The following is a 24681-nucleotide window of genomic DNA, read 5'->3' on the forward strand; positions in this document are numbered from 1 at the left end:
CACTTTAAATTTGACTGTTCAGGGTATTGTGTTTCTTTGCCTGGGTTTTTTTTTTAAACTTATGTGTTTCACTGTTGCCTTAATGGAGGTGTAACTGGGGTTTAGATTAATTAGGGGACTTAGAAGTTATCATAGTAGTAACTTGTAGATCTATGTATGTACTTAAAATCATTTCTTCTATTAACAAATATTTAGTTGTGCAAGAAACCTAAAAGACTTGATGGTCTTGTTTTTACTGAATTCATAAGCCGCACCTCAAAATGAGTACAAATTGCAAAAATAGTTGTGGCAGCTGCTTCAAGTTTCCCTCTGGGATTTGGGCCGCTTGACGTCCACCATCCGTCTGCCATAACACACTCATCCAGGCAAATGAAGAGTATTCCATCACACTCCTGACTTGTGCCTTGGCTTTGGGGAGGGGGGCGGGGGATGTCAGGAGGTGAGTTCATCCCCATTGAATACGAACATATGAAATAGGAGCAGAAGTAGGCCATTCAGCCCCTCGAGCCTGCTCCGCCAATCAATAAGATAATGGTTGATCTGCTCGAATGTTTCGAATTCCACATTCCCATCTACCACTGATAACCTTTCATTCCCTTGCCTAACAAGAATTTATCTACTTCCGCCTTAAAAATATTAAATGACCTCACCTCCACCGCTTTCTGAGGCCAAGAGTTCCAAAGTTGCACAACCCTCTGAGAGAAAAACTTTCACTTCATCTCTGTTCTAGAAAGGCAACCCCTTTCTGTTAAAACAGTGCTCCCTGGTTCTGGACTCACCCATACGAGGAAACATCCTTTCCACGTTCACATTGTCGAGACCATTCAGGATGTTATATACTTCAATCAAGTAACCCCTCACTCTTCTAAACTCCAGTGGAAACAAGCCCAGTCTGTCCAACCTTTCCTCATAAGACAACCCGCTCATTCCAGGTATCAGTCTAGTAAACCTCCTCTGAAGCACCTCCAATACATTTACATCTTTTCTTACATAAGGAGACCAAAACTGCACACTGTATTCGAGATGTGGTCTCACCAATACCCTGTATAACTGAAGCAAGACATTCTTACTTTTATGTTCAATTCAGCTCAGAATAAAGGATAGCATTCCATTAGCCTTCTTAATTACTTGCTGTACTTGCATACTAACTTTTTGTGACTCATGTACTCGAACATCGAGTGTTCCTTGGAATTCTGCAGTCATTCTCCATTTAAGTAATACTTTGCATTTTTTTATTCTTCCTGCCAAAGTTAACAACTTCACATTATCTCATATTAAACTTCATCTGCCAGATTTTTGGCCACTCACTCAACCTATCTATATCTGTTTGCAACCTTCTTACGTCCTCTTCACAACATACTTTACTACCTATCTTTGTGTCATCTGCAAATTTAGCTACCATGTCTTTGCTTCCTTCATCTAAGTCACTGATATAAATTGTAAAAAGTTGAGGCCCCAGCACAGACCCCACAAGACTCCACTCGTCACATCCTGCTAATCACAAAAAAGACCTATTTACGCGTACTGTTTTCTACCAGCCAGGCAATCTTCTACCCATGCTAATAAGTTACCTCCCCTACACCATGAGCTTTTATTTTCTGTAATAATCTTTGATGTGACACCTTATCAAATGCCTTCTGGAAATCCAAGTACAGTATGTCTATAGGCTCCCCTTAATCCACAGCACAGGTTACTCCTTCAAAGAACTTAAGAACACTTTCCCCAGTACTGATGTCAGTGCCCCACGAAACGGAACCCACTTCTCTCACACCAGTCTTTGAGCCATGCATTAACTTCCCTCATCTTATTTGCCCTATGCCAATTTGCACACAGCTCAGGTAATAATCCAGGTTCTGCTTTTTAATTTGGTGCCCGGCTCTTCATACTAACTATGCAGAATCTCTTTCCCAGCCTCTGGCCTGGTCTTGTAGCCACAGTATTTATTTTGCTAGTCCAGTTAAGGTTCTGGTTAATTGTGGTCCCCAGGATATTGATGATGGGGAATTCAGTGATGGTAATGTCATTCAATATCAACAGGAGTTGGTTGACTATCTCTGGTTGGAAATGGTCATTGGCTGGCACTTGTGTAGCACCAGCAACAACTTATATGCTCTTTTTGAAACCAATAAAATAAAATAAATAGATAAACTAATTAAATTGGCAGCCCTTTAAAGGGGCACTATAACAAAAAACAAAATTTTCAAAAGGAAACTTATTAAATAAAATCAAGATGTTATTCCTGGATTTGATGATGCACTCAAGCCCCTGCAGCGCCCACCAGTCGCAGAAGGCCTCAAGCGTACTGGTGGACATTGTGTGCTCCCTCTCAGGCACACCGAGGTGCGAACGTAACTATGGAAGGGGGCAGTCGGGTCTAACAACCCCCTCCATGGCTGGCTGCCTGGACTTGTTAATGGCCACCTTGGCCAGGCCTAGGAGCAGGCCCACAAGATCTCCGACCTCCCCGCCTCCACCCTTTCCACATGGCCAAAGATCAGGGACATGGGGCTGAAGTGCAACCAAAATTTGAGGAGCAGCCCCTTCAAATAGGGACTGCACACTGGCGACCTATATAAACATGGAATACAGACTCAAGGCCACAGAAACTACAAACAGCCTGGGAGTCCCTGACCCATTTTAATCTACAATTGCGCGCATGCAACACTCTCCACACCAAATCCCCGATCGTAAAGGGCAGGACTCCTACATAAGAGTTCTCCATTGGGGGCCTCCGTTTCCTCTAGATGGCAGGAAGGAGTACCATGGCATGTCTGAACAGTTGACGAGGGCGAGGAAATGAAGGGTCTGCAGCAGCTTCTGGCCTGGGAATCCCTCCGTGCAGATTGGAAAGGCACGGAGGGAATTTCCATGAGATGGCTCAAATTGTAGGGCCGAGGTTCCCGAAGGCAGTTTCGGGACAGTCAATGTGAAATTCTTTCCGAACAGGGGTCAGTTCAGACAGGAGTCCACCATGTGCCTGAGCTGCCGAAACACCTTGAGTGCAGTCATGACCCAGCACCCTAATTTTAAGGCTGTGGATGGCGTTGGTCGCGAGTTGGACATCAATAGACGCATGACATGCAAGTTGTTGCGACTTCATCAAGCCTGCTCCTACGCCAGCCAGCACATCCCAAGGGCCTGGGCCCTCTCTTCTGCCAGCCAAAGAATATTAGTGAACCAGGTGGGTTTTGTGGCAATCACTGATAGTTTCATGGTTACCATTACTGAGACTAGCTTTCAATACCATGTTTTATTAATTGAATTTTAATTCCACCAGCTGCCGTGGTGGGATTTGAACTCATGCTTCCACATTAGCCATGGTTTCTGGGTCACTAGTCCAGTGACATTATCACTGTGCCAACATCAACTTATATTCGTATAAAGCCTGGGAGTCCGTGAGCCATCTTAATATATGATTGCATGAGACTGCGCATGCAACACCCTTCTTGCCAAATGCCCCAAGGTGTTTCACAGGGCCATTTTAAAATAAAATATGACATCAAGCCACATAAGCAGATAATAGGTCAGATGGCCAGCAGCTTGGTCAAAGAGGTAGGTCTTAACGAGTGTCTTAAAGTGGGAAAGTGAGGTAGAGGTGAGAGATGTAGGGAGGGAATTCCAAAGCTGAGGGCCCAGGCACCTGAAGATGCTGCCACCAATAGTGGAGCAAATTGGGATGCTTAAGAGAACAGAACTAAAGGAGTGCAGGTATCTCGTAGGGATGTAGGAGATCACAGAGATAGGGCAGGTCAAGTCTATGGAGACATTTGAAAACAAGGATGAGAATTTTAAAATCAAGACCTTGCTTGAATGGGAGCCCATGCAAGTCAGTGAGCACAGGGCTAATAGGTGAATGGGGTTTGCTGTGCGTTAAGACATGGGTGACAACTTTACAGGGTCAAGGCGGTGGGGGCGGGGGGTGGAGGAGGGTGTGATGAATGTGGGAGACCAACCAGGTGTGTGTTGGAGTAGTCAAGTCTAGAGGTAACAAATACAAGGATGAGGGTTTCAGCAACAGAGACAGGGGCAAAGTCATGCAATGTTATGGATATGCAAGTAGGTGGTCTTAGTGATGCCACAAATATGTGGTCGGAAGCTCAACTCAGGGCCAAATGTGACACCAGGGTTGCAAAGAGACTGGTTTAATCTCATGCTGTTGCCAGGAAGAAGAATGGAATGGCTAGGGAAGCAAGGGAATAGAGTTTAGAGTGGATACCAAAAACAATGTCTCCCTAACATTTAATTGAAGGAAATTTCTACTCATCCAGTACTGTATCTCGGATAAGCCGCTTGATAATTTAAAGACAGTAGAGGAGTCAAGAGAAAGGTGATGGTAAGTTAGAGCTGGGTTTCATCAGCGTATATGTGAAATCTAATGTTGTGCTTTCACATAATGTCATCAAGGGGCAGCATGTAGATAAGAAATAGGAGGGAGCAAAAGATCGATTCTTGGAAGTCACAAGAGGCAACATTGCAGGAGAAGCCATTGCAAGTGATAATCTGGATACAACTAGATGAATAAGATTGGAATCAGGCAAGTGCAGACCCAACCGTCTCTATACAGCAGAGGTGTGGTGTTGGAGAGGGATCATGCGGTCAGCCATGGCAAAGATTGTAGACAGGCTGTGAAGAACAAGGAGGGAAAGTTTACCTTTGTCACAGTCACATAGGACGTCACTTGCGACTCTGATAAGAGCTATTTTAGTACTGCTGCAGAAGTGGAACCAAATTTGAGGGATTCACATGTGGAATCATGGGAAAGATGCTATGGATTTGAGAGGTGACAACATGCTCAAGGACTTTGGAGAGGAAAGAGGTGGGGATAGGGAAGTAGGTTGCAAGGACAGTGTGGTCAAGGTTTGGTTTCTTTGAGTACATTATTTGCCACTTATCAGCCCAAGCCTGAATGTTGTCCAGCTCTTGCTGTTTGTGAGCAGACTCACGATGAGGAGTTGAGAATGCAACCAAACTGTGTGCAATCATCAATGAACATACCCATTTCTGACCTTACTTTGGAGGGAAGATAATTGACGAAGCAGCTGAAGATGGTTCAGCCTAGGACACTACTCTGAGAAACTGCAGTAATGTCCTGGAGCTGAAATGAATGGCACCACAACCAACTTCCTTAGTGCTCTGAAGAAGTCATACAGACTCAAAATGTTAACTCTGTCTTTCTCTCCACAGAAGCTGTGAGACCTGCTGAGTTTTTCCAGCATTTTTTGTTTTTGTTTCAGATTTCCAGCATCCACAGTATTTTAACTTTATCCTTTGTGCTAGGTTTGACACCAGCCAATGGAAAGTTTTCTTCCCAACTCCTACTGACTTCAATTTTGCAAGGGCTCCTTGATGCCATACTCAATCAAATGCTGCCTTGATGTCATGAACAATCATCCTCACTTCACCTCACCACTTGAATTCAGCTCTTTTGTCCATGTTTGGACCAAGGCTGTAATAAGGTCTGGAGCCAAGTGATCCTGTCAGAACCCAAACTGTGCAGTGTTGAGCAGGTTATTGTTGCTACTTGAAAGTACTATCAACAACCCTTTCCATTACTTTACTGATAATTGTGAGTAGACTGATGGGGTGGTAACTGGCTGAATTGGTTTTGTCCTGCTTTATGTGGTCCACTTTGTTGTGTAGAGTGTCAGTGTTGTAGCTGTACTGGTACAGCTTGGCTTGAGGTGCTTGCAAATGGGCATTTCAGCTTGACTCCATTTTGACCACTTCGGAGGCTCTTCAGAGTGCCCAAGGTATCCAGAGAAAATTGCCTCCAATTCCCTTAGCAAGAGTCTACATTGTGAATTGCAATTCCTGTTACCAAGGTGAAAATCATGCAATAGAACAGAATTTAACTTACTTTAAGTAGCAGCCTTGGCCAGAGGTTTTTGTTCATGGTTGGTATTGAACTGTTGGCCCGTTAGATAACTTGTAGCTTTACCAGAGTTGTATCAGTTCCTTTAAAGCTATTTGTTGGTTTTTAAGAATCTTCTAGGTTGGCATGTTTGAGTCAAAGGGGAATACATATGAATATGAAAGGTGTCCAAGACACAAATACAACAAAAATGTAGTAGAATGTTAAAAAGATACACACTCAATGGGCATATTGTTTGATTAAGATCTGAGAGCACATATAAAGAGAGTTAGCTGGGATACTGGGTGGGTTGTTAGAAGGCAGAGATCTGTGATATTGCGTCCTGTGAATAAAGTTACTCTCAAGGAATAGATCTGCGATTTGTTTTGTACTTTACCATCTGGCCTGTATCCATTTAACAAAGAATTTAATCAACACTCTCAAGGAAGAGGACAGTATTCATTAATGCAATGATCTTAGTTGGAAAATCATAGGAAAGATTGTGTTTAAAAAGTAATTTTATTTCAAAGGTTGATTGCACTGGGACACTTTGGCTCGAGGAGGGTGGGTTGCTATAAATAATTTGTACAGTAGCAACACAACTGTCCATCACTTACAAACCAAGCAGTACTTTATTATATGTGTGTAATCATGAATAGCCAGGAGTAAGTCATTGGTTGGAATCTAATTGAAGGGGTCAGATGCTACAGAACACTGGGTACCTGCTAAGCCACTTATATTAAAACTACTGCTTTTTACCTCTCACATCAGAATTACTGGACTGAGAGTCTGTGATTAAAAAGAACTGGAGAGTAATGGGGGGTGGGGGTGGGGCAATGGACAAATAAGAAGAGATGCCTCTTGACTGAGGCTATTGTCACATTCAATTCAAAAAGTTTTTTTAAAGTCAGTCCAGATGATATATACTTCTTTATGATCAGTGTCTAGTCCAGCACCTGTGAGTAATCTGATTTTAATTAATTGAAAATAACAAAGAAACTACAAGGACGATCATTTAACAGTTATATGGGTGCATAGTAGTCAGTCTGTTAGCAAATTAAAAAGATACGTTTTTAATGTTCTTGCACCTAAAATTAAATATTTTAAATGCCTCCTCAAATAAACCTGCAATGGTGATTAGTTCGATCCAAAGGCATGGCCAGTTTTGTGGACACAGCAGTCTTCTAGCCCAATGCTTTTTAAACCAGTAAAAATTACTGTGGAAATTTCATTTACGCTGGACGTAATTTGTACTTGTAACTCCTTGATCTTCTGCATTGGTTTAACTGACCACTTTAGAAAAAAGAACTTGCCCAACCTAATGGAAACTCAGGCCTCTATCCTTTGGTGAGAAAGGCCTTATTGCTCCCATCTTGTAGCTCTGGATTTCTGCTGGCAGTAATGAGTTCCTGGCGCTGTGCTACTGCAAAACCTGAGCAGCACACTCTTCAATTTCATTAACCGCTTGCTTCAGGTCTTCTATAATGGCATCTACATCCTTTTTCGATGTTGTACGCCCCACACTCAAACGAAGTGCATTCTCTGCCACCTCATATGGAATGCCACTATTCAGTAAAATATGCGAGGGCCTGGAAAAGCAAGATTGATCGTTATAGGAGGATGCAAGAGGGTGAGAGAAAATAAACTGCATTCAGCCACCAAATCTATTCCATGAACAGAGCATGGGATCAACGCTGCAGATATGATGATAAGTAGTCACAGTGCTAGACCAGCAACCCAGAGGTTCTAAGTTCAATTCCACGGAACCGAATTCAGTAAATCTGGGAATTTAAGGGAAAAAAGCTGCTGGATTGTCCAAGAAAGCTAACCAGTTCACTAATGCCTTATAAAGGTAACCTGCCACCTCTGCTCAGTCTGGCCCGCTCTTGTCCAAATTTAAGTCAAAACTACAACGCACTTATGTTCACAGCTTCATCTTCAGCCTATGCTGTTTGCTTTCCAAAAGTCCCCAGGAAGCATGGTAGCTGCTGCGTATTTAATTCTGTCTGTATTTATCCCTGCAATCTCTAATCCCAATTCCAGACCAGGTATTATCCTCGCTGCATCCTGAGATCCACACTCAGTGCCATGTGCTGACACATGTATACACTCAACCTCTCTCCAGCAGCACCGACTCACCCTATCTCAAAGCTGTCCTTGTCCCCAGTTACATTTTATTCTTTATCTCATCCAACATCTTAACAAGAAACTTTTTCTCTTCCTTTTAAGTGTTAAGGAGCACAAGCTCCAACAACTTATTGATACCAATGCCCATCCGGGTCCCTCCACCCCTTCTCGTCCCTCTGACTCCAGCCCTTCTTTTAATCCCAGCCCTTGCTGTGTATTCACTATACCCTCTGACCTTCCCCACTCTGATGTGGAACGTTCAGTGCTCAGCAAAGGACTCAGTTTCATCCTCTTACGCCCTCACCTCAATGAATTTTGGGTTCGGCACAATGATGAACTCTTTTTCCTTCACCTTCGTCCCCATGCTCACTTCTTTGGGCAGGAGTCCTCCCCCAGTTTAACGGATCCTTTCACCCGTCTCCAGTATTCTCCCTCCACCTGGACCCCTGTCTCTAGCCTCTTACCTGCTCATGATCTTTTCATCGGAACTGTCGGCTTGACATCAGCCGTCTCAAATTCTCTGCTCCTCTCACCCACTCCAACCTGTCTCCTTCTGAACTTGCTGCTCTCCGTTCTCTCAAGTCCAACCCTGACTTTGTTATTAAACATGCCAACAAGGGTGGTGCTGTTGTTGTTTGGCGTACTGACCTCTACCTTGCAGAGGCTGAGCACCAACTCTGAGACACTTCTTCCTACTTCCCCTGAACCATGACCCTACCACCGAACATCAAAACATTGTTTTCAGGACTGTCACTGACCTCATCTCCTCTGGATATCTTCCCTCTACAGCTTCCAATCTCAGTCTTCCAACCCTACACAGCCTGCTTCTATCTCCTTCCCAAAATCCACAAACAGGACTGTCCTGGTAGACCCATCGTGTCAACCTGTTCATGCCCCACGAAACTCATTTCTTCCTATCTTGACTCTGTTCTTTTTCCCCTTATCCAGCCTCTTCTCCCCTACATTAGCAATCCCTCTGATGTCCTACATCACATCAACAAGTTCTAGTTTCCTGGCCCTAACCGCCTCCTCTTCACCATGGATGTACAATACCTCCATCCCCCACCAGGATGGTCTGAGGGCTCTCCACTTCTTCCTTGAACAGAGGCCCGAATAATCCCCATCCAGCACCACTTCCTCTGCCTGGCTAAACTTGTTCTCTCACTATACAATTTCTCCTTTAATTCGTCTTACTTCCTCCAAATAAAAGGTGTGGCTATGGGTACCCGCATGGACCCCAGTTATGTCTGTCTTTTTGTGGGCTGTGGAACATTCCTTCTTCCTGTCCTACTCAGGCCCCCTCCCACAACTCTTCTTTTGGTACATCGATGACTATATCGGTGCCGCTTCAGCTCCTTGAGTACACCCTGCTTCCTGCAAGGACTCCATCCCATTCTCCCATTTCCTCCACCTCTGTCACATCTGTTCAGATGATGCTTTCTTCCAAAACAGCGCTTCTGACAAGTCATCCATTTTCCTTAACTGAGGGTTGCCCCCGACTGTGTTTGTCAGGGCCCTCAACCATGTCCAGACCACCTCCCCACTTCTGTCCGCCCCCTTTCCCTCCCTCCCTGAACCATGATAGAGTCCCCCTTGGCCTCACTTTTCACCTCAACAGACTCCGCATTCAATGCATCATCCTCCGTATTTCCGCCAACCACAGCATGATGCCACGACCACACTTCTTCCCGTCACCACCAACCCCCACCACTCCGTGCCCCCAGTCAGCATTCCCTAGGGACTGTTCCCTCCGTGACAGCCTGGTCCATTCCTCTGAACTCCTCAACCCCTTCCCATGCCCCTTTATCTCCTCCCTCCTCACCATCCAAGGCCCTAAACATCCCTTTCAGGTGAAGCAGCGCTTCACTTACACCTCCTTCAATTTGGTTTACTTTATTCGTTGCTCCCAATATGGTCTCCTCTACATTGGGGGGACTAAACGCAGACCGGGTGACCATTTTGCGGAGCACTTTCACTCAGTCCGCAAGCATGACCCAGACTTTCCTTGTAGCTTGCCATTTCGACACCCCATCTTGCTCTCATGCCTACTTGTCTGTCCTTGGCCTGCTGCAATTTTGCAGTGAATTTCCCAACGCAGACTGGAGGAACAGCACCTCATCTTCCGATTAGGTTCTTTGCAGCCTTGCGGACTTAATATAGAGTTCAACAACTTCAGACCATGAACTCTCTCCTCCATCTTTACCCCTTTTTTAATCCATTTTTAAAATTATTTATTTATTTTTATGTATTTACTGTTTTTAAATTTTTAAAATTATTTTAAAATTTCTTTTATCCTTTTCCTCCAAACCACCGCCACCTCCCAGGGCCATCTGTTGCTTGTTTCTGTGTTGTGCTTTCACAGAGTGCTGACCGTGCTACTTCTGAGCTACTTCTCTTTAACTCTGAAGAGTATTAAGGACTCGAAACGTTAACTCCTGTTTCTCTAGTGTCACTAATTTACCCACTTCTCTGGAATGTGTCTCAACCTCAGGTGCTGATACCATATTTCATTTGCTACTTGGGTTTGGCTATCACTGCAATGTATTTTGAGAATAGTGAAGTCACTGTCATTTCATGTTTCAGAGATACTGCACTGAGCGATGTGGGTAATTCACACAACAAAATACGGGAGAGGATAAAGATTATTAAATGGACATTTGTTTTTCACTTCAAATTATTTATTGACCAGGAATGATCTGACCTACTTTCAAAGACTTAATTTATTCTTTGTCCTGCATGGGTTGAAACCAGTGCTCCCAAATAATTTGGCACAGGGCTCTTTTGATTATCAGTTCAGTGGGGTCTGCTCAAGCTGTAACTATTACTACCCCTTCAGTCTCCCATATGACAGGTTGGAGTGGGAACCAAGGGAAAGTAGCAACATCCTTCACCAGTGTGGAATGGACAGTGGGCAGCAGTGCTCAGTTACATGGTTGCATCCTGACACCGTACATTAATAATTAAAATGCCGATGCATCACAGTACCGAAAATATAAATTAGCCTTTAATTAAATAGCAACATTGCCATAGTTTTGCTGAAAAAAGAGACATTTTTTGTCAAAGCTATTCATCGACAAAAAGCTTTGACAAAAAAACTCTTTTTTCAGTAAAACTCAAGTTCTGTACTACCAAACAGCTAATTGCCATAGTTATTAAATTAGTCCCCATTAATATTTACCTCAAATTAAGCAGCGAGTAGATAAAATGCAAAATAGGAAGCAATGGATTAGTGAATCAGAAACCACTGATCTTTCTTGGCTGTTTTTATTTTTAACCGGCAGCATTCCCATTTGGAAAATATACAAAATCCCATGATTGTAACTCTCCTACTTAAGGTTCAATCTCATCCCAGAGAATTACAAGCACAGATGGCCTAGGAGAGTGGATGGGTGAAATGATTTCGAACACCATTCTGACACTAATTCCAGGATCACAAGAGTCATCTTGAGCCCTCTTACCTACTGCCTTTGTCTGAATGGCAGGCAGCTCCCACACTAGCCAGCAACCTTCGACAGTGCAGCAGCACCTTCCGACCTGCACACAATGAAACAGCACATTCTTAACGGTGATTCAAACATTCCTATCCCTGTGCTTTAGGTGTTTATTAATAACACTATATGCTTGATTCATTGAGATTAAGATGATAGTTTTGCCAGTACCTTGCAGGTTAGGCCCTAGAATCGACATGTTGCAGGTGTTTGGTAATCTGTCTGAGCCCTTAAAGTGGCTGTTGAAATGGAGCCTGTTTTTCCCAAAGGCGGTCTGCAATAAGAATAGAAAAAGATCAAATCACTTTCTTAGACGCATAAAATTTACTCATTAATCATGTATTACCCAGCAACTACATAAATAATAGATTCAATAACAATGTTGACTCTTATACACTAACCATTTCGTAGTCAACGTTCTCTAATGAAACCATTTTGTACATAACCTCCAAATATCCACAGTCTAGTGGACTAAACTCTTCCTGTTGTAACCTATATCCTATTGTGATATGCATACCCCGGCAACTCTGAAAAGTAATGAAGTAATGGCCAAGGCAGAGTGTGACCACCTGTTTAGGTATGAAGACTGCTGGTGTGCCCTGAACTTTTCACTGTAATTTCATTGTCTACTTTTGCCTCTCTATCCAGGTATTATAATACTGCAATGCTGCTATGGGAGAACATAAGAAATATGAGTAGACCATATGGCCCCTTGAGCCTGCTCCGCCATTCAATATGATCATGGTTGATCTTATCCTAAACTCCACTTTCTTGCCTGCCCCCGATTCCCTGAGAGATCAAAGTCAGTCTATCGCATCCTTAAACATATTCAACAATGGAGCATCCACAACCCTCTGGTATAGATAATTCCAAAAATTCACAACCTTCTGAGTAAAGACATTTCTCCTCATCTCAATCCTAAATAGTTGACCTCCTTACTCTAAGGCTGTGTCCTGTGTTCTAGATTTCCTCAGTTGGGGAAACTATCTCTCTGTGTCTATCCTGTTAAACTCCTTCAGAATCTCAAATGTTTCAATGAGACCACCTCTCATTAAGTTAAAAGCCAATTTACTCAGCTTCTAATCCCATGCTCTCACCCCACAAACTAAGCTACTGAACTTTTGCTGTACCGCCTCCAATGCAAGTATATCCTTCCCTACACATGGAGACCAGATCTGTGCACAGGTCTCCAGGTGCGGTCTCACCAAAGACCTGTACAATTGTAGCAAGACTTCTTTGTTTTTGTGCAGCCTTTGCCTTGCAATAAAAGCAAACATACAATTTGCCTTCCTAACTGCTTGCTGTACCTGCATGCTAACTTTCCATGTCCCTTGTACGAATACACCTAAGTCTCTCTAAACATTAACACTCTTAGTTCTGGAACATGGCATTGGACAACCTAACACATTAAGGTAATTTCACCTACTGAGGTTATTTTGCAAGTTTTCTCCTCTCTCCTCTCCTCTCCCACTGGTACTAACTCGAGCTAGGCTAACATTCCAGGGGTGATAGCAGTGCTCTGATTCTCACCTAAGTGGATGCTTTCTAGTTGCAAGTCCAGTCACAACGTCATCAGGCTACTTAATCAGCCAAATCCTACTTTTATCCATTCACTCAGTGCAATTTTGTATTTGCAGTCATTGGATAACAATTAAGGCGGAAACCCTGGGTAATATTACCCCCTCTCTAATCTAGTTGCAGCACTTCAGCTGTGATCAGTTCATTCAGCAGAGAAAAGGATTCAAAGCAGGACCTCTGGTCTGTTATGGTTTAGCGCTGTATTGAGTGGTACATTACACACAAAACCATCAGAGCACCTGTGCTATATTTTTACAATTTCACCATAGTCATTACAATGTTGTGCGGTCACTTCATGACAGTACAACTCACATGTAAAACGTCACCACAAATCTTTTGTGGGTCTCTGCATTTCATAGGAACGTGGAAATTGCTAGATGAGAAAAGACCAAGGTTTGTTTAGTTTACCTTTCACTGCCTTGGTAGTTGCATGAAGCAATAATGGAGCTGTGGACAAATCATTGCAATCAATCCTTTATCAATTAGAGTACAACAGACCCAGGGGTGGGGAGAAGAAAGCCTCCAGTATCGAGAACCATAAGTCCAAAGTCACTTGGCCCTCACAACACGCTATACATACTACATGACTCATCCCAAATTGCTCCCATACTGTATCCTAAAATACTATTTCATTACTACTAAATATTCACACATACCAACAGTTTCTCTTCCAAGTAATCCCTCACTTCTTGCATGTGACTGGCATATACCTCCAGCTTCCTGACCACCAGTTCAGCGGCCTGAGGAAAGAGGTCAGTAAAATTAAGTTGAAGACTATCAGTCATTAACTGACATTTCATTATGCTAAATAAACAGCAACTAGTTACAGAGTAAGGATTATTTACCATATAACCAGTTTCAACTAACTCACTATGCAATGCAGAGTTCCCACTTACAAAACAGAGCAAGGGATACTCATCATGCAATATACAGAATTCAGTATATTTAAGATAATGTTGTTTGATTAAGTAACAGAGGAGATGGATGAGGGTAGTGTGGTTGATCTATACATGGACTTTGAATGGATGTTTGTTTGACCAAAAAAGACAGATGATAGACTTGTTAGCAAAATTGAAATCCATGGGACTAAAGGAACAGTGGCTATGTGTATACAAGATTAGCGAAGGGACAAAAAGTCAACAGTAGTGGTGAAATTATTCAGACTGGAGGGCAGTATATAATGGTACCTCCAGGGATCAGTGTTGGGACAACTACTCTTTTTGATTATACCTTAATGACTTGGGGCAGAATTTTCAGTTTGGCGTGCACCTGACCCGCTTGAATTTAAAATAACGCGTGATGACGTTGGGCGAGCGTCCCGTCATCCTGTGCTCGCACGATATTTCCGTCGGCAGGCACATACAAAAGTTGGAATCGCGCCTGCCAGCAATTGAGGGCAATTAAGCCCATTAAAGTTGTAATTGTCCCCGATTTTTCATTGTCCATCCAACCTTACGGTTGGCGGACGGGCGAATCGGCCAGATGGCCTTTGCATTTTTCATGAAACCTCATCCAAGGACGGTAAAAAAAAATCTATGGACTGTATTTTTATAATGTTTATGTCCAGGTGACTGTTTGTGTGCTTGGACATTTTTGTTCTGATTTTAAAATCTTTATTTAATGCTTTTGAAATCTTCAGCTCCTTGAGGCAGCTCCCTGCCTTCAGGGAGCTTTCATTCTGTGCTCGCCCACACTTACGTCAGCCTCCACCTTCCTCCCGCCCCCACCCCGGCAACACTGAGCATTTCAGTGTGCGCTTCATGCTGGCTTGCCGTTAACTGGCCAGCCAGCGTGAACTCGGGGTCAGGGGCTGATTGCGGTCAGCGGTCTGTTCCCCGGCCGCTCCCGGACCCGCCGATCGCACCCACCCACTGACCTGAAAATTCTGCCCCTGGTCTTGGGTATACAGAACATAATTTCAAAGTTTGCAGATGATACAAAACTTGGAAATATAGTAAACAGTGAGGAGGATAGTAACAGACTTCAGGAGGACATAGACATGCTGGAAAAATTGGCAGACACAAGACATTAATGCAGTGAAGTACGAGTGACACATTTTAGTAGGAAGATCGCGGAGAAACAATATAAACCAAATAATATAGTTTTCAAGGGGCTACAGGAACACAAGTCTTTGAAAGTGGCGTGACAAGTCCAGAAGGCTGTTTAAAAGACATATGGGATCTTTAGCTTTATAAATAGGGTCAGAGTACAAAAATAAGGAAGTAATGCTAAACCTTTATAAAGCACTTGCTAGGTCCCAACTGGAGTATTGTGTCAAGTTCTGAGCACCACATTTTAGGAAATACCTCAAGGCCTTGCAATAGATACAGAGGAGATTTACCAGACTGGTACCATGGGTGAAAGACTTCAGTTATGTAGAGAGACTAAATAAACTAGGGTTGTTCGCCTTAGAATAGAGAGGTTTTGATAGAGGTCTTCAAAATCTTGAAGGGTTTTGATAATAAATGAAAAACTAGTTCCAGTGGCAGAAGTAAAAGTAAGCAGAGGATATCATTTTAAGCTGATTGGCAAAAGAACTAGAGGTGACACGAGGAAAAGAAAATTGTTGTTTGGGAGTACAGAACTAGAGTATTGCTGAAAAAAAAGTCATGTCAAAGCTTTTGGTCTTGCACTCATCAGGACACTTTGCAAGAATACCAATATAAGGGAAAGCAACAACTTATACTGTATGATATAATATGTGATATTATAGTATGATATAATACTGTGTATTAACACAAGCAAATGTGCCACACTGCACGTCCGGCTGACAATCTTAAATTGGCTTTGAGCATAATTCTTAATACATAGGGCCCTATTCTTTGCAGACAGAAAGAACGTGTACTCACATTGCGCCTATTTCAGCTAAACAAAATAAGTGACAGCTATTCGCTGACTCATGCCTCAGGGCAACGCCTTGAACAATCAGGACCAAGCTGCCTGGTTTAAACTTCAAACAATGCTTGACAATTAACTTGTCTGTCACCATCACTCCATGCATTCTCCATGGCAACGTCACTACCAATCAGAGTCCATTTGCCAAACAATCAGCATTCTCTTCTCATACAGTATAAATTGTTGTTTTTCCCCTTATCTTGGTATTCATGCAAAGTGTCCAGATGAGGGAAAGACGAAAAGCTTTGAAAAGAAAATTATTCAACAAGTTATGATCTGAAAGGCACTGCCTGAAAGGGCGGTGGAAGCAGATTCAATACTAAATTTTAAAAGAGAACTGATGTAATATTTGAAGAAATTGTGCAGCTAAGGGGAAAGAGCAGGGAAATGGGGCTAATCAGATGGCTCTTTCAAAAAGTTGGAAAAGCACGATGGACTGAATAGTGTCCTTCTGGGTTGTATAATTCTATGATTCAATGAGAAAAGCGGTTCAACCAATCCAACTCACGGTCACTCAGATTGTGTGTTAGAAGTTGATCTGACTGTTCTCTTATCTTAAACTTGTACCTTTATTCCCTGTTGATTCGGAAGTGGATCCAATTCCCTTTAGTCGAGTTTCTAGCTTCCAGTCTATGGGGCATTAGTTCATATTCACAAATAGGTAAATGCATGTTTGAGTTAACTCACAGCTCCTTTAGTTAAGATGACTTTATCTCTTCCTATTCTGTTTTTGCACAATAATATTCCTGCAGCCCTATCAATTCCTTTCATGAATTCAAACCTTGGAATTATTCATTCTCTTTATTGGTTGGAAAAAGATTTTGTTTCCTCAGTGCTCATGATGCAAAATCTTTCAATCCTCTCTCAATCCTTTACATTGCTTGTTTTGTTTAAGTGGCCAGGACTTTACATAATACTGTACAAAGCTCACCCATACTTCCCAAAGGGTCAGCAACACTTGGATTTATATCCCATAGTCAGTGGTTCAAATATATGATTGCATTTAGAAGAGGAGAGCGAGAAACTTGCTGTATCTCTAAAGTAATGGCTAGGTGAATACAGACATATAGAACCAGAAAGTTTAATTGTTGCCAATTTTACAATGATTGCAAGGATTTAGCTTATTTTGACATAAGCAAGATTTAGCCTGAGAATGGGAGCTGTAGAGGGCTGTTTCAGAAAAATCTTGCTGAGCTAAGGCAGTGGATGTCTGTTCTAGATCATATGGTCAGGACGAGATTTAAAAAGTATTGCTTACCTTCCCAAGTCCTGCGATCATTGGTGTGTTTTCTGTGCTGGAAATAGTGAGGTTAAATATTAGATTTACATCTTATATGTTCACCAAAACCTGTAAAGTCTTCAAAATCAGGCCCGATAACCTTATTTAGCCTAACTTGGGTAAGAAGACAACTATTCAGGACCATACAGTGGATGCAATTTTAAACTTCAATCGTTGGGAGAAAAATAGGAAATAGGAAATTGGCTGTCCAATTTAGACCTCACGTGACTTTCTAGTCAATTAACTTAAATGGAGAAGAAAACCGGGCGAGGTATAAAACAGGGTAGTTGATTCACTATTGTCTGTTTTTGGTCTGATAATAAAAATTTAAATTATGTTCCCCCCCATGATAATAAGGATTAAAAGGAGTCTGTCACAGTTGAAGACTGAAATGTGTTCCTCTTTGATCCTTGGTACATAAGTTGTCCATTCAGCTCCTCAAGCCTGTTCCCCAATTCAATTAGACCACAGTTGATTAGTACCTTAACAGGAAGCAAAGCAGGTAAATGGAGTTATGACATGGCAGATGATGTTTGCCAGGCAGATCAAATCCACAAGGGGAAGTTTGATCACGTAGTCACACGATTTTGCAATTTGTATTTTATTTTGAGATACGTAACTGAATTCAGTAGTAATAAGTCCACCAAGACTCTAGAGATTTTTATAAAATTAAATTAAACATTTGTTAGCAAAAGAAAAGATAGGTCCACAAATTACTACTATAATAACTCCTAAAACCCCTAATTAATCTGGCTTCCAGTTACACCCCCATTGAGACAACAGTAAACAAAAAAAATAGATTTTAAATAGATTCCAGCCAGTTAACATTACAGTAGAATTCAAAATGGCTTTTCCCAGCTTCGGTTTCTGTAGACAGCAGCTTATTGCACAAATACTGGAGGCTTTTCACATTTCTGGTAGATCTTGTAATACTTTCCCTGACCCACAGCTTCAATCTCCTTTGTATATGTTTCTCCTTTTAATGTAAGTTCTAGGGTTCCCATATGTCCTTCTTATAATATAAATCTTTTCATGGTGCTAATACGATCAGCAACCTTTGGGAAAAATAAACACACTACTTGGCCTAGCTTCTCTGGCTAGGTGTAACATCCTACAATCTCTTTGAAGTTCAAATTACCCTGATTTATTTACAAATGCAAATTCTCCTCACCTTACATTCTAAGACTTCAGCCATTCATACATATTTAGCATTTCAAACCTAGCTTCTTTTGATGAGTCAAAGCCTCCAGACCAGCTGTCTCCAACTCAATTAAATCCCACACACACACACACACACACAGAAACTATCCAACCCCCATTATTAACCTACATTTACAATAAATCATGAACTATTATGAGAATTATTATACTTCCATGAAACTTCCACATACATTAATGCCCTTGCCTAACAAAAATTTATCAATCTCTGTTTTGAAATTTTTAATTGACCCCTGGTTTCAACAGCTTTTTGAAGCAGAATTCCAGATTTCCATGACCCTTTATGTGAAAAATGTGTCTGGACCTCACTCCTGAATTACCCAGCTCTAGTTTTACCATTTTGTCTGCATGTTCTGGACTTGCCTGCATGTTCTCGAGTCCCCACCAGATACACAAGTTTCTGTTTACCCTATTATACCTTTTAATTGTAAACACATCACCCAGATCACCCCTTAATCTACTCTACTCAAGGGAATACAAGCCTAGCCTGTGCAAACTGTCCCCTCATACAGTAACTCTTTTAGCCATTGTCTCATTCTGGCAAATCTGTGCTGCACTGCCTCCAAGGCAAATGTATCTCTTATAAAGTGTGATGCCCAGAACTGAATGTAGAATTAGAACCAAATCAATCACTGTGACCATGCCATCCTTACTGACAGGGTCACAGTCATTACGTTGCTGGATTCTAGGTAAGTACAGGTCTGTCATTGTTAATGTGACATCATAGTGGCAAACTCAACAATGGGAATATTATATGATAATCCTTGGGCCTTCAGCTGCCTATACCAGCTCTGGGAAAGGGGATGGGTACACTGCATTATGTTGCTGCTTCAAGGTCCTTGAGGCTCCTCCCAGATGCGACAGGCTGAATAAAGGGATGTTAAATGGTCTCTCCTGGATCAGCAAAAAATAGAAGACATCTCAAATGCTTTACAATGAAGAAGGAAAAAAGGCTGGGTGCCAATCAACAAGCTAAAGGAAAAAAGACGGTGAGGGGGTCAGCTAATAATTTTTTTAAATCATGGGGCAAAAACAGTTGATAGTGAATCAAGAAGGGAGCATTTGAAATTCCTTCTTACACAAGAGTGCTAGAGAAATGGAAGTTTAGATGGCTTTTTGGACAGTCAGCCATAAATTGAATGCATGCCAAGCTGCCTGCTGTTTGGGGTAAGGCGGTATTCTCGTATCTTACGCAGCACTTTTTAAATATCTGTAGCAGAGAGAAAAACTCACCTCTTTGACCAAACCTTTGGTTAGCACTCCCAATATCTCTTTCTTGGCAAGCATTTTTTTTTTTGTTCATTCTTGCCTCCATGAAGTGCCTTGGGCCACTCTGCTAAAGGAGCTATATAAATCGAAGTTGTTATTGATCTGGTGTGGTCTCAGTGCTGCAGGTGAAATGGAAGCCATGTTGGAAGGTCTCAAATATAGAGTAGTTGAGAGGAAACGGCATATTTCGTACTTTAGAAAGAAATTAAAGTTTAGAAATAGGATGGCAATTGCAAAAAAATGAATAGTTAAGAGTAGGTTTCTTGAAGAGGGGGATGATCACGGTACCCTGGAAGGAGGTCGATGTGGAAATGGTGCCAGAGGCTGACAATATCAGCAAGCATGAACTGAAGAGGAGAAGGTGGATGGTCAGGAGCTGTGGTGGGAGATAATCCAGGAGAACTCGGTCAGCTGCTGGAGATGGAATGCTTGCGGTCAGGACTGAGGGGAAGAATGGGATAACAAGGATGCGTGAGGCCTAGATTAGCTGAAGAGCAGGAAGGAGAGCTGGGAGTTAAGGGGGTGGGTCAGTTGAATGACAATCACAGGAGTAGAGACAACTATGAGCAAGGCCTTAATTTTGAACACAAAAAAAGCAAAGAACTCCTTACATTTAGAGTCCAGCATGGGAATGAGGTTACTTGGAAAAGGGAGGGTTACATTGCTGGTTTGTGATTAACAAGAGAAGTTTGAAGCTCATGGTGACCTAGGAGTTGGAAGCAGTTTGGATTAAACTGAGGGAACTTATGATGCAGCTTTAGCTTGTCCAAGTAGATCTGCTGGTCGAAAGCCAGCAAATAGTTTTCTCTACCTAATGTATAAAATCCCTTTAGAATTTTAAACATTTCCATTAGATCACCCTTCAACCTTCTAAATTAAGGGAATACAAACCAAATTTATGTTACCTGTCCTGTACTGTTCCCAAGGCCAATATAATTCCTGAGATTTGATGTTCAGTACTAAACACAGGACTCCAGATGGAGTTTGACCAAGCCTGTGTACAAATGAAGTTCCTCAGCTTTACCCTAACCCCTTTGTGAGGAAAGTCAACATACCATTACTTTGTGTACCTGTCCAATAGCTTTTAGTGATTTGTTTACATGGGCTCCCTTTGGTAGAACGCGATCATGCTCAGTCTTTTGATTTCACTCCATAACCCCCAACAAGCAATAAATCCGATTTTATCAGAAATGCAACGTTAAACTTAGCTGTGAATCAGCGGCAATCATCGCTCAGGAATAATCCAGGGTTAGGAATGAATTCCTCTGCATTTTTCCAGATAACTTACCCTGGCCTGAATTTCCTTTCTTGGCCTCCACCAAAGAACATTGGATATACAGGCGAGCTTGTGCCTGGCCCTCTTACATATAAGGCTCCGATCCGTGGACCGTAGAACTGTTTGGGTGATAGAAATACAATAAACTTAATCCCAGCCAAAACAAAGGTTCTGAAATCTGGTAGCGCAAAGTCTTCATTTTCATGGTCATTAACATTTTGTTTTTTTTTCAAATATCAATAAATTTGAGACCATTAAATTGCACCATATTAAATCTCTACTGCACAGTACCAGCATCTAACCATCAACGTGCTGCTCTGTATCATTGGTGCATAACTCAAACTATCAGTTTAATAGTTGGAACAAAATAACTGCAAGATTATTGAGGAATAATCTAATAACTGAGAAAATCTGTGACTGTGCGTGTAAAGCAAATTAATTATAGTGTTAGTTGCTTGTAAGGCATTAGTGAGTAGATCCAATTAGTCCATCAGGAAAAAAACATATTAGGGTATTAATGGAGCGACTAGGAGCTGTGCAGGACCAAAGAAAATTGGGAGTCTATGTACACAAATAACTAACAGCTATTGGACAGGTACACAAAGTAATGGTATGTTGGCTTTCCTCACAACGGGGTTAGGGTAAAGCTGAGGAACTTCATTTGTACACAAGCTTGGTCAGACTCCATTTGGAATACTGTGTTCAGTATTGAACATCAAATCTCAGGAATTATATTGGCCTTGGAGACAGTACAGGGACAGGTAACATAAATTTGGTTTGTATTCCCTTAATTTAGAAGGTTGAAGGGTGTCTAATAGAAATGCTTAAAATTCTAAAGGGATTTTATACATTAGGTAGAGAGAACTATTTGATCTGGTAGGGGAATCCAGCACAAGGGGGCGTAATCTATAAATGAATGCTTGGCCATTTAAGATTGAAGTCAGAATCACTTTTTCCTACAAAGGATAGTGGAAATCTGGACTTCTCTCTCCCAAAAGGCTGTGTATGCTGGGGGACAAATAAGCTTTTCAAGACCAAGGTCAATAAGAATTTCGTTAGGTAAGGATATCAAGAGATCTGGAGGAAAGGCCGGGGTCAATATGAAGCAGACCCTTAGCAGTGTGCAGCAGGTGAGGATCACTGTGAAACAGACCATTAGGAGTGTGCAGCAGGTGAGGATCACTGTGAAACAGACAGGAGGTAGGTACAGCAGGTCAGGATCACTGTGAAGCAGGCCATTAGGAGTGTGCAGCAGGTGAGGATCACTGTGAAACAGACCATTAGGAGTGTGCAGCAGGTCAGGATCACTGGAAAGCAGACCATTAGGAGTGTGCAGCATGTCAGGATCACTGGAAAGCAGATCGTTAGGAGTGTGCAGCAGGTCAGGATCACTGTGAAGCAGACCGGGAGGTATGTACAGCAGGTCAGGATCACTGTGAAGTAGACTGGGAGGATTATGAAGCAGGTCAGGATCACTGTGAAGCAGACCGGGAGGAATATGCAGCAGGTCAGGATCACTGTGAAGCAGACTGGGGGGAGTGTGCAGCAGGTGGGGATCACTGTGAAGCAGACCGGGAACCATAAACTCGCTCCCCCATCTTTACCCCTGTTTCAATCCAAATGTTAAAATATTTATTTATTTATTTTTATCCTTTCTCCCCAACCACCCCCCCAACAAGGCCACCTGTCACTTGTTTCTATGTTGTGCTTTCAGAGCGCTGACCTTTGTTCTGCTATTAACGCATTCTGTTACCTTACCTTTACGCCACTATCAACACCTTGTTATGTCTTTACCACTGCCATTAACACTCCCTTTGTCTTGTGTCTATGACATCTTTGTCAATCTCGCATTAGCTTCCACCTTTCCCTGACCTTCAATCTTGCACCACTCGCTCCACTCCCTTTTAAACAATATAAAATCCATCACATTTTTAATTCTCTTTAGCTCTGAAGAAGTCATACAGACTCGAAACGTTAACTCTGTTTCTCTCTCTACAGATGCTGCCAGGCCTGCTGAGTTTTTTCAGCATTTACTATTTTTATCCCATGGCACTATGACTGGCTCAGCTGTACAGGGGGGCACAAAGGAGGCTGGAAGAGCAATATGATAGTTAGGGGAACGGATAGGCGTTTCTGTGGCTACAGACGTGAATCCAGGAATAGTATGTTGCCTGCCTGGTGCCAGGGTCAAGGATGTCACTGAACACCTGAACAGCACTGAGGAATGAGTTGTGGTTCACATCTGTACCAATGACATAGGTGGAAAGGGAAATGTGGTCCTGCATTCAAAATTTAGGGAGCTAGGTAGGAAATTAGTAAACAGGACCTCAAAAGTAGTAATCTCTGGATTACTCCTGGTACCATGCCAAAGTGAGTATAGAGATAGGAGGATAGAGCAGATGAATGTATGGCTGGAGAGATGGTTGAGGAGGGCTTTAGGTTCTTGGGACATTGGGATCAGTTCTGACAGAGATGGGACCAGTACAGGCTGGATGAGTTGCACCTAAACAGAGCAATTTGCCAGTGCTATTGGGGAGGGTTTAAACTAACTTGGCAGGGATGTGGGAAGCAAGAGGTAATACTAGAGAGGGATATCAAGGTTCAAAGAATATTAGGAAAGACAGATAGTTTAAGAGTAGGAAATAATAAGGTAGCTTCAGGGTGAGAGAAAAAGTAATTAAGTCTAAATTAGGGTTACAGTGCATGTCTGTGATCACATGGATTGGGGGAACTAAGATTAATGAGTTGCAAAAGCAGATAGCCATGTGGAAATATGGTGTTGTGGTGATAACACAGATGTGGCTCAAAGGAGGGCAGGACTGGGTATTAAATATTCCTGGATACAAGGTGTTCAGGAAAACTGAGAAAGGAAAGAGAGGAGGAGGGGTGGCCATATTATGGAGAACATTGCAGTGCGGGAGAGAGAGGATGTTCCACAGGGGTCAAGGACAGAATCTATTTGGCTGGAGCTAAGGAACAAAAAAGTGCAATTACATTGCTTGGTGTAGTCTATAGGCTACCAACCAGTGGGAAAGAAGTACAGGAACCAGTTTACAAGGAAATTACAAACAAATGCAAGAATTATGGAGTAGTTATTATTGGGGACTTTAATTATTGGAATATAGATTGGGATAGTAATAGTGTAAAGGACAGAGGGGGGGGGGTGGAAAGAGTTCCTGAAGAGAGTTCAGGGTAGAGTAAGATACAGATCAGCAATGAAGTGATTGAGTAGCAGAATAAGCTCAAGGGGCTGAATGGCCTACTCCTGGTCCTATGTCCTTGTTGACGAGTCTAATTCACCAGCCTAGAACATACGGCTAGGCTCAGAGAGGTAATTTACCTTGTGTCCTACGATCGTAAGATAATCCACGTCAAGATCCTGCACATTGACTCGCAGCTTGCCGACTGCCTGTGCTGCGTCTGTGTGCAGCAAAATCCTGGGTGTTTCTGTGCTTTGCTGATTTAGAGCCTTCACTCGCCGACAAATCTCCGCAATTGGCTGTAATCAAGCAATTTCCATTGAAACTTGTTATTGTGTTGTTGGTCAGGGTGCAAATACAAAATATATAAAATTTGGAACATAAAATGGAGCCAGATTTAAATTATTTCTCCCAACGATGATATCAGGAATAGGGCTGCTGCACAGTACAGTAAATACAAATGCTATTTAACCACTGAAGAGGGAATTAGATCAGTTCCC

The 24681-nt window shown here is 42.3% G+C and overlaps 1 protein-coding gene across 2 annotated transcripts in view; it reads right to left on the minus strand.

The window, feature by feature from the left end:
- Nucleotides 1–6351: 6351 nt before the first annotated feature.
- scly (selenocysteine lyase) overlaps nt 6352–24681 on the minus strand; it is a 37140-nt gene continuing 18810 nt past the window's right edge. For both annotated transcript variants that reach the window (XM_078563449.1, XM_078563447.1), the window contains exons 7-13: nt 24322–24480; nt 20994–21100; nt 17198–17234; nt 13701–13784; nt 11638–11740; nt 11437–11512; nt 6352–7440 (exon numbers count right to left, since the gene is read on the minus strand). In XM_078563449.1, the coding sequence (XP_078419575.1) occupies nt 7272–7440; nt 11437–11512; nt 11638–11740; nt 13701–13784; nt 17198–17234; nt 20994–21100; nt 24322–24480 (735 nt within the window). In that variant the 3' untranslated portion in view covers nt 6352–7271. The remainder of the gene's footprint in view (nt 7441–11436; nt 11513–11637; nt 11741–13700; nt 13785–17197; nt 17235–20993; nt 21101–24321; nt 24481–24681) is intronic.

The sequence above is a fragment of the Cetorhinus maximus genome, chromosome 19 (genome assembly GCF_964194155.1).
Source record: "Cetorhinus maximus chromosome 19, sCetMax3.hap1.1, whole genome shotgun sequence".
NCBI lineage: Eukaryota > Metazoa > Chordata > Chondrichthyes > Lamniformes > Cetorhinidae > Cetorhinus > Cetorhinus maximus.